The 18,000-nt window shown below is 36.1% G+C and overlaps 1 protein-coding gene across 1 annotated transcript in view; it reads left to right on the plus strand.

Annotated features, from left to right (window-relative positions):
• The window catches only part of LOC150106228 (uncharacterized), a 373,927-nt gene that overhangs the window by 58,578 nt on the left and 297,349 nt on the right, over nt 1-18,000 (plus strand). The window contains exon 4 of the mRNA XM_090392254.1: nt 15,064-15,155. Coding sequence (XP_090248380.1) covers nt 15,064-15,155 — 92 coding nt within the window. The remainder of the gene's footprint in view (nt 1-15,063; nt 15,156-18,000) is intronic.

Genomic DNA, 18,000 nt, shown 5'->3' on the forward strand with positions numbered 1-18,000 from the left:
TACATTAATGAATTTAGTTTAATCCTTTATCCAAGTGTAAGCAAAGTTTGCACCTGAAGTAACTTCAGGACTGAGGCAACTCATGGTAAAGGTGGACCAAGCTCGCATCACTCCTTGTCTTAATATCTCCCATAATGCAAAGCACATCTCCTTGCAGACATGTATAATGCTATGCATCAAGGGAAGGGCCACTACCCAGACCAGTTTCGACCTTTATTGAGGTCTTGTCAGTGGGAGCCAGACCCAGAAGTGATACTAAGGCAGAAGCAATGGAGAAGTCATATTTACCTATACAAGTTGCCAAAAGGTGTATCACCGTATTATTAAATTACTCTGGATTTAGAGAAAGATGTTGGAAGTTTTTTTCCCACTTGGTTAGGCTATAATAAATTTAGTTTAATCCTTTATCCAAGTGTAAGCAAACAAAGTTTGCGCCTGAAGTATCTTCAGGACTGAGGCAACTCATGGTAAAGGTGGACCAAGCTCGCATCACTCCTTGTCTTAATATCTCCCATAATGCAAAGCACAACTCCTTGCAGACATATATAATACTATGCATTAAGGGAAGGGCCACTACCCAGACTGGTTTCGACCTTTATTGAGGCCTCATCAGTGGGAGCCAGACCCAGAAGTGGTGCTACTAAGGCAGAAGCAATGGAGAAGTCATATTTACCTATACAAGTTGCCAAAAAGTGTACCACCTTATTATTAAATTACTCTGAATTTAGAGAAAGTTTCTATGCATTATGACTTAATGCATAGCATTATACATGTCTGCAAGGAGATGTGCTTTGCATTATGGGAGATATTAAGACAAGGAGTGATGTGAGCTTGGTCCACCTTTACCATGAGTTGCCTCAGTCCTGAAGATACTTCAGGTGCAAACTTTGTTTGCTTACACTTGGACAAAGGATTAAACTAAATTTATTATAGTCTAACCAAGTGGGGAAAAAAACTTCCAACATTCTTACATTAACATATTATAGAAAGTTGACCATCATCTACTATTCTCTTAACTCTGACTTCACTGACCTATTGGATTATTTATCTTTGAAAATTAATCACATGATCACATGATCTTCCTAGTTGGTTTCAGCATCTACTGTTCAGACTGACTTCTCTTTTATTGACTAAGTTGGAATAGAAGTTGAACTGTTTGCTGTTGTCAGTAATAAATTAACACAAATTGTTCACCAACTCACCAGAATCTTGATAATCCTTATCATTACTCCAATGCCCTCGACCTTTTCTCTCCCTTCAAATATGCTGTTGATGTTAGCCCTTCTCTTGGCAAGCTTACTGCATGTTTCACTGTAACTTGTCCAAAAATTTTCTGCAGTTCGTCTTTCTCCTAGTCTTTCTTGGCCTGGCATCCTGTGGCACTAAAATGGTACCAATTGGGATGACCTTTGGGATTTCTCTGCATCATTTCCATGGTCTGATTACTGCTTCTGCTTTTTGATCTAGCACCTGATCTAATAATAGAAATTATTCTTTCTGAGATTAGTGCTTTTATCTCCCACTCCAACCAAAATCGTGGACCCTTACCCCAGACTGCTGTTCTTCAACAATTGTACCAAAGCATCCAATCCAAAAATTCATCATATGCTCACTGGCTCGAGTCAAAAACTCCAGCCTCAAACGCAGCTTATATTACAGCTTGTAGTGGCTGAAAAGTAATCAAGAACAAACATAAAGCCAGACATTTTAAGTGACAAATGCACTAAGCTTGTCTCCTGTTTAAATGGTAATTGCACCTTCTGGTCCCTTATCAATGCTGTGGGATGCAGCTAAGTATCCTTTCACGTTTTCACCTGTCTTACATCCTAGTGGTAACATCTAAGAGTAGGGCAGACCTGTTGGCATCAGTTTTTATTCTTTCCAACTCTTGTACACATGGTTAAGTCAAATCACCTCCCACTATTCCATGAATTCACAATAAGCCTTCTCTGAAATTTCACCCGAAGGACATTAGAAAAATACACAGTGACTTTGATACCAATAAATCTCCTGACACAGATGGTATTCCTCTAGTTATATTAAAAGCTTCTGCTCCAGAACTGTCTCATCAATCTGTCATATTCATCTGGCATGTGTCCTACAGCTTAGAAGCAAGCTCCTATTAAAGCAGATAAAAGTTGACCATCAAGCTCTTGCCCTATTGCTCTAACTTCAGCTCTCTCAGAAATAATGGAAAAGACCACTAACTGCTTTACTACTCACAGACTCACCAATTAATTAGTATGGATTCCATCACTCTTGTTTCACAGCAGATTTCCTGTGGCTACTATCATATTTTATGAGAGAGGATGTCAGTATTATATGCAGTGGTGAGCTATAAGGGGCTCGCGCGAGCTCTTTGTTAAATTTTTCTCAAATTTGCGAGCTCCTTGTTCTTCTTGTTTAATAATCTTGTAGAACTAGAAAATACCACTGTGGAATGTATACATGCTACTATAATTGCTACTTTAAATTCATATGGATTTTCTGATAACTATTGTATATAAAAAATCATTTCATTTCATTTTGTTCTGATGGAGCTGGTGTAATGTTAGGAAACAAATCAGGTGGTGCAATCAAACTTCTACAAAAATTTCCAAACGTTGTGATTTGGTATTGCGCTCATCGTTCACTTAGCATTAGACGATTCGATAAAAAACATTAAAGAAATAAATCATTTTGAAATATTTATGGATAAATTATATGCTTTTTATCATCAATCACCAAAAAATCAACGAGAATTAAATACGATTGCAAAAGACCTTGGTATTGAAATTTTAAAGATTGGTCCTATGTTTGGACCACGATGGGCAGCTTAAAATTTAGAAATGGCTCTTGCTTTGTGGAGAAATTACCCAGATTTGTGCAAGCATTTTGCATCGAACGATAAATATAAGGACTTTTTAAACCGACTTCTCAATTTGGAAATTTTAAAAGATCTAGCATTAATGATTGATATCCTACAGGAATTATCATATCTGTCCGAAGCTCTACAAAGTCGCAATATAATATTATAAGGGCTAAGTTAGGCCTTTTTTTTTTTTTTTTTTGCTCGACGATGCGAGCCCTTTGTTAAAGTTTACTTAGCTCACAACTGATTATATGTATTGTAAATATATCAATATTACAAATATTGTATGAGGGAGGACACCAAAAAGTTGTTGAAAGAAGTGAAAAAGAAGATCGACAGGGCGAAGTTTGTGAGTCTGCTGCCACGCTATAATAGAGACAAACTGAGAAGGAGAGTGATAACTAATGAATCAATATGCAGAAGGTTGTGCAGAAGAATGATGTAGAGTTTGTGGACCTATGGCCTGAATTTGATGTAATGCTGATGGACTCCACTTAAATGGATTTGGAGTTAGGTGTCTGGAGAGAGCTTTATTCACTGAGTGTAGAAGTACAGAGCCCGGAAAACTAAAAACAATTAGGGCAGGTGTGTGTGTGTGTGTAGCATCCATAAAGTGAATGAGTGTTTGAATGAATAAAAATGTGGAATCTAGTCTCTTAGGCTAACAATATCAAATGTAGTCAATTCAGAATGTAAATGTGATTGGGGGCCTAAGGGAATGCTACAGTTTCTATGCACTAAGGCTAGAAACTTCAGGAATAAGAGGGAAGAGTTTTTAGCATTGGTTATTGCAAACTCACCAAAGGTTGTAGGCATTGAGACTTGGCTAATAGCAGATGACACGCAGGAATAGAATGTGATGGCTTTAGTATTTTCAGGGAGGATAGACAGGGCAGAATGTGGGGTACTGCTGATGAACTGCAGCTACCAAGATTAGGAGTGAGCCAGCAGATTGCAGTTCTTTTGAGTTAATCTGGTGTGAGATCAAGGCCAATAGAACAAAATATAAAATTGGTTGCTGCTATAAACCAGGGAGTGCTAGGGATGATGCCGAAGACATGCATCAGCGAATTAGTATAATGAGTACAAGTTGAGTAATGATTATGGGAGACTTCAGCTTTGGAGACATAGATTGGAAGGAGGAAGGATCACATGGCAGGAAGGAAATGGAATTTATACACTAACTGAGAGATAATTACTTGCAGCAGAATGTCACTTAGAGGACTTGGACCATAAGAGTGTTGGATCTTATTATAGGGTCAGAAGACCTGTCCCTGTGTTATAGGAACAGGTCCATAACTAAGGTGGTACATTGCCTCCAGTTGGGGAAAGTGATCAGGTGAACCTGACTTGGGGATAGCAAAACATGCAGAAAGTCCAATTAAGAAAGGGTATATGTAGACCTATAAGGCAGGTGATTATGATACCCTTAGGAGGTAGTTTAAAGCATTATCATAGCATTAAGATCTGCAAGGTAAGGATGTTCACAGTGCATGGGGGTTAGTCAAGGGATATCTGGAGGAAGCAGTATCACTCTGTATGCCCAGGTAACTTGGGTAGGAGTTAGATGGATGAGTAGTATCATTAAGAATGAGCTTTAAAAAATGAAAATGTGAAGTGTATATAAGAAGATGAACAGCACAAAGGCAAGAAAGGTGAAAGTGACCAACATAGTAAGGCAAGCAAAATCAGATTGAAATTGCTGAAGAGGCAAAAGTAAATCCCAAAGAGGTTTTTCTTAATTATGTGATAAGTAAGGGGAGAAATAACTATGGAGGCCTTGGTGGATGAGTGGTTGGCATATCTGCCTCCAGGGAAAAGGCTGCAGGTTTGAATCCTGCCATGGGCATGGATGTTTATGATTGTCTGTGAAAATACTAGTGCTGGTGGTGGGCAGTAGATGGTGTTTGTGTAGTTGCTGTTTGTTGTAGTAGTTTTTTTTTTTTTTATGTTGCGCCCATACACAGGAGGTTGTTTGGTCAACCTATAGTACATTAGTACCGTGTATGGAGGATTGAGTGGTGGAGATGGAGAGTTGTAGAGCACGTGCCCTCCCTCGATGAGTCTATGGACTCTCTGGAGGTGTGACATAATAATAATAATAATAGAATAATTTTAATGAGTGCACATGATAAAGAAGTAACAGAGACTCCATGGAGATGCTGTGAAATAATAATAATAATAATTGAAAACATTCAAACTAGCATTGCAAAAATTTGCTGTTCAACATGAAAGGGACATAATGTTGGATCGTACTTCCTTGTTTTTGATCCGCCATCTTGTTTCAACTCTGTTATTAAACAAGTAAAAAGTTGCTGGTTGATTACTAATTTAAATATAGAGAAATTTATATTTTAGACTGCGGCACTCTATATTTAGATTAGTCTAATGAAATGTAGTGAAACCAAACATCAACTAATTTTATATCAATAATATTTCTTACGTAAACCAAGTTTATCTCTTAATTTGAAGCTCCCGCTAGGTCTGATAATATCATGAACGGTGCAGTAAAAGAGATTCATGCAAACACAATTTTAAAATCATCAAAACAAAACATTTAATTCTGGTTTATATATTATACATATAAATTCAATTCTGACAACAAGATAATATAAATGTCTTAGCTTAACTGGTCGCAATATCTTACAGATTCAGTCTATGGGCATTCTGCTATCAGACTTACAGCTTTCACAATATTAAAATTACTTTATATAGAGTTCAATATCACAAAATCTCTTAGTAACAAATTTTACTATTATCACACAGTCAGTAAAGTCTCAATACATTAATGGTGGCATCAACTGCTTCATGAGTATACACTTTCATACTTCATACTCCGGCTGATTTCAGCAAAAAACGTTCTAGTTAATGTGGGGAATAAGAGGAGGAATTACACATATATCTCTGCACTGAAGTAATATAAAATTGGACAGTTCTTACCAGATAATTCTTTTGCTCATGGTATTCACTGGGGCACACTTAAAACTTTAGTTAACTATCACACTGGAGCTACACATTTTAAAAGTAATCTTCTTTAAACTAACTTAATCATTAATCTCTGCACATCACAAATGTAGACACACTTTCACTAGAAAATTCACTTGTTCCTCATTTACTACTTTGCAATAAAATCAGCTTTTCACTAATCTCCCTTAAAAGCTCTGGAATTCGTCATAACTTTAGAATTCCTTATCAATATTCTGAGTTGCCAATTTACATCCCGATCCTTCGTAATCTAATTACAGCACTTGATTCCTATTATTACAGCCTCTTACTTTACTCCGTGCTGCTAAATAGCTATCTCCTCATCTCTTCTTAATCTAATTACAACACTTAATTCCCATTACTACAGCCTCTTACTTTAATCAGTGTTGCTAATAAGCTATCTCCTCATCTCTTCTTAATCTAATTACAGCACCTAATTCCCATTACTACAGCCTCTTACTTTATTCCATGCTACTAATAAGCTATCTCCTTATCTCTTTTTCAATCTAATTACAGAACCTAATTCTTATTACTACAGTCTCTTACTTTACTCCGTGCTGCCATGAGTGCTCCCTGCTTCCTGCCTCTCCGCACCGTCCTGAGTGCCTCCCCCCTCTTTCTTCACCGCACTGTCATGAATGTTTCTGGTCTGCTGATCCCTGTATACTCTCGCTTTTCACTTATATACCTTCACTTTCTTTCCCGCCCAAAATTCTTTCTCACGCTCTCATGTCAATTCCTTCTCTGCAGTTGAATACCATATCTCACGAACCATGCATGCGTTAGCTATTTCTAGCCCGTCTCCATAGTAACAAACAAAATAAAATAAATGCATTTTTGGAAATTATGGAGACAACTACCGTGTTTGAATAAAAACTTTAGTTTAATATTACTAAAATTTTTTACAATTCGACGTTTCGACCTTTATGTCAAGGTCATCTTCTGGAGCGTACAAATATACACAAGAAACAAGCTATACTACAATCATACTGGTTCGTTAAAGACACTGACTAACCGCTACCACAATTGTTGGCCTGACCTCTGGTGGAAAAAAAAAAAATTATACATCAACGCTAGAGTCCTATTATTTGTGTTGTCTACTATATACATATATTAACATCATTCCAGCCAGTTGGAGTGGAATGGTTTCTAATACTAGCGGATTGGCTAGAGTCCTGACTTATGTTGAATCTTTCATATTAGGTTTTTTCACCAGAGGTCAGGCCAACAATTGTGGTAGTGGTTAGTCAGTGTCTTTAACGAACCAGTATGATTGTAGTATAGCTTGTTTCTTGTGTATATTTGTACGCTCCAGAAGATGACCTTGACATAAAGGTCGAAACGTCGAATTGTAAAAAATTCTAGTAATATTAAACTAAAGTTTTTATTCAAACACGGTAGTTGTCTCCATAATTTCCAAAAATGCATTCGGATCACCGTGCAAGAAAGGAAAAAAATAAAATAAAAAACAGAAATATTACATAACATTATACCTCTACATACTGGTATTGAAAATTAAAAAAATAAAATATTATAATTCACATAAGGCATATTAAATAAAGTCTTTATATATATATTAAACTTATATATACAATTCCTCATAATATTAATTTAGGATTAATCAAAATAAACAGAATATTTCAATACAAGGTTCTATCATTTCTAATACATATTTTAGATTAATTAATAAAATTTAATAAATAAACTCAAAGCAATTACATGAATAATAATTTACAATCATGGGATTAATATCAAATAATTTTTACAAGTATAGCCTTTGGTATGGTGGATTAAGTTGGATTCTGTAAGGAATATTAATAACTTAAATTTCTCCTTATCAGAATCCAACAATAATAAGCTGCCAGCTGAGTTAATGCTTGAAGCAAAATACATAAGACATGCCCAGTTGGAACCTTGAGAGGAAGGTGAAGAAAAAAATTTCCAGTTGTGACCTGTCAAACTAATTTCATGTCTCAGTTTGAATCGATATAGAGCATGCTAGTTTGCAACTTTTAGGTTAAATATTATTTGTGAACTGTCTTAATCATCATCAAATTCCTGACATGTACCTTCAAGGGGTGTACAGGATATGATAGTACTACATGAAAAATTTACATAATTACTAACTTAATATCTACAATTTTCCTCCAAATCAGTCTGTTACTCGTCAAGACTACAACATTATCAGATCTTATATTTCTATCATCTAAGGCACTTTGTACCGTATCAATCCACCTATATCTTGGTCTTCCTCTGGGTCATCTTCCTTCCAACCTGGCAGAGAACATTTGTTTTGCTAATCTTTCCTTGCCCATTCTGTTTAAGTGACCATACCACCTGAGATTAGCTCTGCTGACGCATTCCTGGATGCTGACAATGTCAAGTTCTTTCCTAATATCCTCGTTTTTAATATGATATTGCCATTGATGCCATCTGTTCACGCATCTAATCTTTCTCAGGACTCTCATATCTGTGGTCTCTAGTCTTTGGTCAAGTGTTTTACTTCTGACCCAGCTCTCAGATCCATAAGTTAAAACTGGTTTGAACACTGTCTTGTATACAGCTAATTTAGTGTTGCTACTAATTTCTCTCTTATTCCATATGAATTTATTCAATTGACTTCCTACCATACCAGCTTTGTTGATTCTGTTGTCTATTTCCATATTCAGTAAAAATCGTGCCTAAGTACCTGAAATGTTTTACTTGTTCCACAGGTTCCCCGTTTACAATTCTACCTATTTTCATTGTCTTTGTCTTTTTAATGCTGACCTTCATACCATATCTATCACAGCAATTATTCAATTTAGTCGGGAAATCTTGCAAACTTATAGCAGATTTATTTAGAAGTATAACATCGTCCGCACAGAGCTGACATTAACATTTCCAATTCTGATATCATGTTTAATACAACTTTCCTTCATAATGTGATCCATATAGATAATGAATAACATAGGGGATAATGTACATCCATGCTTCACATCAGATTTAACATTAAACCATCTTCCTGTACTTCCTTCATTTCTAACTGCTGACTTACAACTCAAATAAAGACTAGGTATTGCTTGATATAATGCCCCATTGACACCATATAACTGTAGCATATTGAATAGCTTCTCTCCTGGCACCCCTTGTCGTATGCCTTTTCCATATCGACAAAACTTAAATACAGATCTTTGTTATATTCCCATGTTTTCTCAGCTTTTGTTGTAAACTGAAGATCTGATCCTGACAGCCTCTATTTGGCCCGAATTCAGCTTGTTCTTTACCAAGCTTTTCATCAACAATTCTTCTCAACCGTTTCTCAAATATACTTGCATTAAACATTAAAACATTTAACATTAAACCATCTTCCTGTACTTCCTTCATTTCTAACTGCTGACTTACAACTCAAATAAAGACTAGGTATTGCTTGATATAATGCCCCATTGACACCATATAACTGTAGCATATTGAATAGCTTCTCTCCTGGCACCCCTTGTCGTATGCCTTTTCCATATCGACAAAACTTAAATACAGATCTTTGTTATATTCCCATGTTTTCTCAGCTTTTGTTGTAAACTGAAGATCTGATCCTGACAGCCTCTATTTGGCCCGAATTCAGCTTGTTCTTTACCAAGCTTTTCATCAACAATTCTTCTCAACCGTTTCTCAAATATACTTGCATATATCTTATCAGAAACACTCAGTAGGGAAATATCTCTGTAATTCTCACATTCAGTTTTATTTCCCTTTTTATATATGGGTACTATTAGAGCTCTACTCCAGTCATCGGGAATTCGTCCCTCTGTCCAGGCTTTTTGAACTATGCAGTGCAGCCACTGTAAGACTTTTATACCACCATACTTCAGCATTTCTGGTCGAATATCATCTACTCCTGCCTTTCCACATTTCAAGCCTTTGATGGCTTTTTCTACTTCAAGTATGGATATGTATTCCTGACTGCATGCCTGGTCAGTGTTTTTTACCACTGTGCTGTCATCACTGCTTGTTTCATTTAGCAGTTTTTCAAAGTAATTACTCCATACTTCAAGGATATCTTTTTCTCCCGTTTTCATGTCACCTTTATCATCTCTAACTCCTTTTACTGCACTCTTTCCTCTATTTCTAAGCTTCTTCAACAACCTCCAGAATATCTTACCACTTCTTGATATTTATTTTCTGTGTTCTTGCCAAAGTCCTCCCATGACTTTTGTTTAGCTAGTTTTACACAGTGTTTTGCTTTCTTACATTTGTCTCTGTATTCTCTAAGAGCACTAGGTGACTTATTTGCCAGAAACTTTTGATATGCTTTCTTCTTTTCCTTCACTGCCTCTTTAACTTCCTGTGTCCTCCATGGAGTTCTGATTTTTCTATCCTTGCAGACAACCTCACCACATGCCTCTCTTGCTGAATCAATCAGGGTTTTCTTCAAGCCTTGCCACTGAATCTCTAAGGTTTGGTTCCTCTTCTCAAACTCTTCAATTTTTTTTCAATAATCTTTGTGTATTTTAGTCTATTGTTCACATCTGAGAGCTGCTCAACTTTTATTTGCTTTAAAACTTTCTTACATGTTATTCTTTTCAATATCAATTTTCTGCTCAAGTCTAAATAGTGATCACCTCCAATTTCAAATCCTCTGTATACTCTGGTGTCCTGCACCAGGGAGAAAACATCACTATCAACTATAACATAGTCAATGAGACTTTTCTTATTCCTTGCCTCTTCTCTCCATGTGAATTTGTGCACATTTTTATGTTGGAACATGGTGTTAGTAATAACCAGTCCATGTCCTGAGCAGAAATCCAAGAGATATTTGCCATTATTATTAGCTTTGCTCTTTTCTCCAAATTTTCCCAAAATATTTTTGTATGTCTGACAATCATTTCCTACTCTGTTATTTAGATCCCCAACAAGGACCAACTTTTCCTTTTTCATTGTGTCAGTTGCTTTTTCTAAAGCATCAAAAAATTCCTCCACTTATACCTTAGTAGAACCTTTTGTATGACCATAGGCACAAATAAGTCTCATTGTCCAGTTCCCCATTCTGATATTTGCCCACATCGCTCTACTTGAGACTGCCTGCCATTCAAGAAGATTAGCCTCATATTTTGTGTTGAATACTATGGCTACTCCTTTTCCTTGATTGTCATTGCCTGAATATAACATTTTGTATTTATTGCTCAGAAAGATCTCACCAGTTTTTGTCTTTTTTGTTTCAGCCACCCCTATTATGTCGATCTGGTACTTATCTAATTCCTCAGCTAGCTTCATTTCTTTGCCATTCAGGCTTTTTATGTTGATAGTACCGATCCTCAATTCTGGTGATATTGAGTTGGGGTGTGTTTTAGGATTTGTTCCAGTAGCTGACTTTTTGCTGTTCGCTCTGGTTTCCTGGCGAAAACAACGGGGGCCTTGTTTAACCGGGCGATGCCCCAGCCGGCATGAAATTTTGTCATGTTGTACCATCATTTTGTATATTGGTTTAAGCCAATTAGAATACAATTTGGTCAGCTAAATCCCAAATTGCCAGCCCATCCTCGTTCGTTCAATATCCAGATCAGGAATAAAATAAAAAATCAAAGCTTAAGTAAAAAATAATAATAAAAATAAATGAACAGTAGCAGAATATAAACATTTTGAAGGATCTATATATGTACAGTCATTTTTTGTTTTTAATTGATTTTATTTTTCTTATTGAAGGATTTCATAAGAAAAACAATTACTTGTAAGAAAAATATTTATAAGAATTCAGTTTCTGCTTTCAGCTACTTGTAAATTGCTCTGCAGCTTTACAAATTAGACTGGTAGAAAATTTACTTTTTCTTTTTTTTTTTTTTCCCTGAAAGCCTGTAGCTATTGTGAAATGGTATGTCATTTTGCATGTTGTTTATATTGCAAAAAATTTATTTATTTATTTAGTTAATTTTTTTAACCTTAATGCATGGCTTACTCAAATGAAGTAAGTACACTAATCTGTCTTCAACTGTTACCATTAGCAGTTGCATTGATAGTCAGTGCCGATGACGAAAATGGACCCATCTAGTGGATTACTAGATACACACATTTGACCATTAAGGATTCCAGAAAGTGAATCTACTGTCTTTTGTGGAACAAGTCATTTCTAGTGATAATTATATATCTACCAGCAGACTGATTAAATAAGTATCTGTATATGTATCTTTGTGACTACCCCCCCCCCCCTCTCTTTCTAGAAATGACTTCAATCTGTAAACAAAACAAAATTTCAGTAGAAATTTTTTCCGCTGATAGCCTGTAGCTATTGTGAAATGGTATGCTACTTTGCACGGGATCCGGAAAAGTGGCCCATCGCATTTTGCCCCCCACATTTCGCTACCGGCACATTTCACCCCCTGTAGATAATGAGTAGGCTACAAAAATGTAAATAATACGCCTAATTTTTTAATAATTCTAATTTATTTTGTTTTAATAGAATAAATGCACATTATTATTGTTTAAAACTCAAAGTTGTATGCAATGCCTCTAAGGTAATCAATCACATTACGATTTTGAAAATCTTGGACTGTTCTTTTGATTCTAGCAGAAATTGCAGCATACTTCTTGTTTCTTTGATTGCCTGAATTACCGGCAATTAGTTGTGTAATTTCAAAATTGTGCAGCCCTTGTTTCTTTAAAGAATCAATAAATTGATTAATATTTGGGAATAAAGTAGCATAAGTTTCCTGAAATCCCCTGTGCCACCCCTCTACACCATTGTTGGTATGTTGCTGATCATTCAGTGTTCGTGTGTAAACATTCCACAATTTGATGGCAAATATGGGTAATTGCTGGCCTCTCCATTGTCTTCTTCCAATATATGTATCTTCAAAGTAGTTTGCAATCACCATAGCTTCAATGGGGAAGTCATCAGCTTCAACTAAATCTTCAAATGCTTGAATAACATTAGTAGGAGGAATAAATGCCACCAGAATCATTCAGATCTAAAGGCAAATTCATGATCTTGTTCGTATTGGGCTTTTAAACCTTCATTCTATACCTTTCGCCAAACGCTTTGGGAAAGATGAAAAAACAATCGGTATTTACAATACCAGGAAATTCTTGTTGGAAGGCTTGCATGGCACTTTGTTCGAAATCTGTCATAAGTCTCTGTGGTTGGAGACCCCGTTGTAGATTTTTAACTTCTTGAAGCAACTTGACGTATGTGGCACGAGTTTTGTTTGGCAGAAGCACGTAGACCACTGGAATAACTGCATTGAATTGAACCACATGAATGTATAAAGCTGCTGGAAATGCGTGGGTACTGTGCCAAAAGTTCCATCAGAAAACCACTCCTGGCTACTCGCCAATAACTGAAGATTGTTACTAGTGGAAAAAATAAGCATGCGACCCGGGAACAGTTCGTCCTGAGAATCATACATCAAAAACTGGTGTACATTGCCATCGATAATAATTCCTTGATAATTTTGTGGAATTACTAGGTCCTGGAGATTGCTTGGTAAAGCAGGAGTACCATTGTTGCATCGAACACGATGAATGGTTTGTTTAAGTGAATCCTTTTTAGGAAGTAATGCCATGACGTTGGCACGAGCCTCTGCAATTACTGATGCAACAATTTGCTGTGGCCGTTTGTTCGTGGTTGTTGCATGTTGCCGTATTTGACCAATCAATTGCAACGCTTCCGACCTTGCAGCTTGAGCTGCATGGTTTAGTTACGACTTTCACAACTGGGCCTGCCAAACCCTCTGTCCAAACTGTCCTTTGAAAGTGGAAGTTTTTTGAGTATGTATTCTTTCCATTGTGAAAGGATTAACAGTTCCAGTTAATCCTTTCACAATGGAAAGAGAACTCTGGAGACATACAAATGGGGAGAAATTAGTTTAAAGGCTATGTGACAATTTGTACACGAATGTAATTTTGAAAATTTGTTCGGAAAAGTTAATTATCGGAAGTTCAGTTCGATTAATCAAGAGAGTTTAACATTGAATCTCCACTAAAGGGGCTGGGACTTCAATAAAAATTCTAGTTATCGACAGTTGACTGTATTTACATTTTTTTAACCTACTCATTATCTAAAGGGGGCCAAATGTGGGAGGCGAAATGCGAGAGGCCACTTTTCCGTAATTTACTTTGCACATTGTTTATATTGAAAGAAAATCTATTTCTTTCATTGGCTGTTCCAAGTATAAAATGTTTTATACTTGGACAACTTTGATGTATAAATTGTATTTAAATCTTTGGTTTGAAAATTGGATATGCATTTTATTTGATTATATATTTAGTTTAATCCTTTATCCAAGTGTAAGCAAACAAAGTTTGCGCTTGAAGTATCTTCAGGGCTGGAGCAACTCGTGGCAAAGGTGGACTGACTTCACATTACTTACCTTAGTATCCCATAATGCAAAGCACATCTCCTTGTGGACATGTATGATGCTATGCATTATGGAAAGGGGTCTACCCAGACCGGTTTTGACCTTTATTGAGGTCTCTTCAATGGGAGCCAGACACAGCGGTGGGGCCGCAAGGAGATGTGCTTTGCATTATGGGATACTAAGGCTATGGGATGTGAAGTCAGTCCTCCTTGCCACGAGTTGCTCCAGTCCTGAAGATACTTCATGCGCAAACTTTGTTTGCCTACACTTGGATAAAGGATTAAACTAAATATATAATTTATAGTCTAACCAAGTGAAAAAACTTCCACATTTTATTTGATATTTGAGCATCTGTGATAGGATGTAAAAATGAGTGTAATATGCACATGCACATATGCATGCACATACAGCAGTACCTCAAATAGTGTGGTTAATGTGTACTTAAAATCTTAACTGGTAACTGAAACTGTGCTGATTGGAGTATTAATATAAAGGAGTTCCGACAGTCAGTTACTTTACTGTAGCTAGATATTTCAATGCAATAAATATGAACAAGAGCACTCAAGTTCAACTTTTTGGAATGCTTGGAAATATAGACTATCCCAGAACGTTTTTGTAATGCTTGAAAATGTGTTCTGCCTTAATTTTGTAGCATGTAATGAATAACTTAATGTAAGGGAATTGGTATAATTGCCTTTCTGATAATAATAATGAAATTACAATCAATATACTGTAGTACATTTGACACTAACTACAAAGTGCATTAGAGTGAGATATTGCTGTATATATAAATGTCTTCAGATTTTATATATTTCCCATGTATGTTATTGAAGATTATTTTGAATATTTCATAATATGTTTCGAGACAACAGTTTTGTAAGCCAGTTTTTTTTTTTTAAGGATGCTGTTATGTCTGTGTGTTTTTCTCCATCAGGGCATCTTGTTGCCTCTGCATCCAGAGACAGAACTGTTCGGCTTTGGGTACCAAATATGTAAGAAAATATAAGTTATAATCAAAGGAAATGAGTTATTTGTAGAGAATTGTTGTTTCATACAAAGGTGTATTTATGAAACTAAAGTGTTTCTCAAATTTTGTAAGACTGGTTATGTTTCATTTTTGTAAGACTAGTTTTGTTCAAGTGGTAAAAACTGATTTAGACTGGTTTAAAATATTTTGCTGTATGCTCAGGTTTTTCATTTGCATTTCATTCTTAGGAAGTTATACATTCTAAGTATAAGTATATTGTGTAATCTCATATATGCAGTTAGTTGTTGATGAATCGAGTGGTGGAGACAGAGAGTTGTAGAGTAGGTGCCCTCCCTCGATGAGTCTTCTGACTCCCTGGAGGTGTTACGTAATAATAATTATTATTTGGATGTGACACTGAAATTTGCCTTTTGGCAAAAGTACGTGGTTTTAACATACTTCTGTGCAATATTGACAAAAATGACATATGGTTCTATCATCTCCTGTTTGCATAAGCAGTTTGTCAATTGTCACTTCAAGGTTGACACTCCAGGCTAATCGGGTCTGCAAGAATTGTCATCACATCACATTGGATGTCATGGTCTGAGAGATTTGTTCATATGCCATGACTGCATGATAGAGAAGAGCAAACAGACAACTCCAAGTGCCATATTTGTATTTATACTTGTGTAATTAGAATGGGGTCAAGTTTGGATAACTAGAAGGAACTCCCCACATCGCCTTTAAGGAATGCAAGAACCAACTGGGGCTTATGATCTAATGTTCATTTCTCACCTTCACATGGTGCACCCATTTAGTAGGCATCCACTGGATACTGAACAAATGATGGTGGGCTGTTAGTTTTGGAATTAGCTGACGAAATTGTTCTCTCTATTGGGTTAAACCAGAAACAAATATGATGGTACAACATAATGAGATTTCAAGCTGGCTAGGGCATTACCTGGTTAAACAAGATCCCATTGTTTTTGTCAGGGAACCAGGATGAACAGTGAAAAGTCAGCTACTGGAACAAACTCCAGCCCAACACCTAGAAGAAGAACAAACTCAACATCAGAGAAATTGAAGATCGGAACCATCAGTATATATGGAGCATCAATCTAAAGGAAATTGAACTTACAGAAGAACTGGAGGAGTACAGTGTGGACATAATAGGTGTTACTGAGACAAACGAGACAAAAACAATTGAGATCTTACTAAAAAGCTTTACTAAAAAGAGGTGTAAGACAGGGGTGCTCTCTTTCACCCATATTGTTTAATCTGTACATTGAAGATGCAATAAATAAACTGAAAGAACTAATAGAAACTAGAACTAAGATAAATGGAATTGATATTAACTATGGCTATGGTTTGCGGATGATATAGCAGTTTTAGCTGATAACAAAAACAAACTGAAAGCCACCCTAACAAAGATGGAAGAAATCTTCACACAGTACAGCCTAAAAATTAATTATAAGAAAACAAAATTATTAATTACAAGTAAAGCAAATCCAATGAAAATAAACCTGGAAATAAATAATAACCTATTACAACAGGTATCCTCTTTTAAATATCTTGGAAGTCTTATCACAGAAGATGGAAGAAACCAATCAGATATTAAAGCACGAATAATCCTAGCCAAAAAAGCATTCTATAACAGAAGAAACATTTTTACCAGTAAAGGACTTAGCATACAGCTCAAAAAAAGGCTAGTGAAAACATACATATGGAGCATTGCATTATATGGTTGTGAGGCCTGGACTCTAACAAAACAAGACATGAAAAAGTTGGAGGTATTTGAAATTTGGTGCTGGAGAAAGATGATGACAATTAGTTGGACTGAAAAGAAAAGTAATGAAGTTCATGAAGAGTGGTCATTAATGTGAAACACGTCAATAAGAGAAGAAAAAGCCTAATTGGACACCATTTGAGGCATGGGGGAACTGATTACAGAAATAATGGAGGGGACTAGAAGGAAAGAGGCCACGAGGCAGACCAAGAATTTCATATATAAATAACATAACGATGCTAACTGGCGCTAAGGGTTATGAAGAGATAAAAAGTAAGTCACAAGACAGGATGTTGTGATGTGCTGCTATATTTACCAATTTTCGGATTGATGCACCAAAGAAGAAGACTAAAAAGTATAGGATATTATATTCAGGTGATAGTGATCAAGGTAAGGAATGGAGTAACAATATATTGCATTCAACATCAGATATGGTCTCACAGAAGGTCCTCCTAAGGAAGAAGTTAAGGTATTTTTTTGAGTCATTAGAGTAGGCAGCTGACATTAAAGAAAATGGAAAAGGTGGTCCTAATTGGAGAGCTGAATAGCAGAGTAGGAAATGAATCCAACCAGCCAAATTGATACGTTTTTGAAAAATTTGGAGAAATTAGTAAGTCTAATAATAATAGTAAGTACCCACTGGATTTTTGCTTATGTTACAGATTGGTCATTACTAGCACTATGTTCCAATATAAGATGCTCACAAGAAATAAGAAAAGCCTCACAACTGTGTAATGTTGATAGTGATATCTTCATGCTGGTTCAAGATACAATAGCATATGGAGAATTTGAAATTAGAAGTGATCATCATCGGAAAGAACAGTATGTAAGAAAGTCTTAAATTAAAGTTGAGCAGCTTTTTATTATTACATAACATAACACCTCCAGGGAGTCCAAAGACTCATTGAGGGAGGGAACCTACTCTACAACTCTCCGTCTCCACCACTCCACCAACCGCAACTACCTTCATCATCTACACCAATGCCATCTTTTACACCTTGTTCACCTTTTACAGGTGAACTGTAGACTCGGCTACCGGCGAACTGTAGCTGAGTGAAAACAAGAGCTAAACTTGGGGATCTCA

The sequence above is a fragment of the Typopeltis vanoorti genome, chromosome 5, assembly GCF_054136105.1.
Source record: "Typopeltis vanoorti isolate ZY-2024b chromosome 5, IOZ_Tvanoo_1.0, whole genome shotgun sequence".
In the NCBI taxonomy this organism is placed as follows: Eukaryota; Metazoa; Arthropoda; class Arachnida; order Uropygi; family Thelyphonidae; genus Typopeltis; species Typopeltis vanoorti.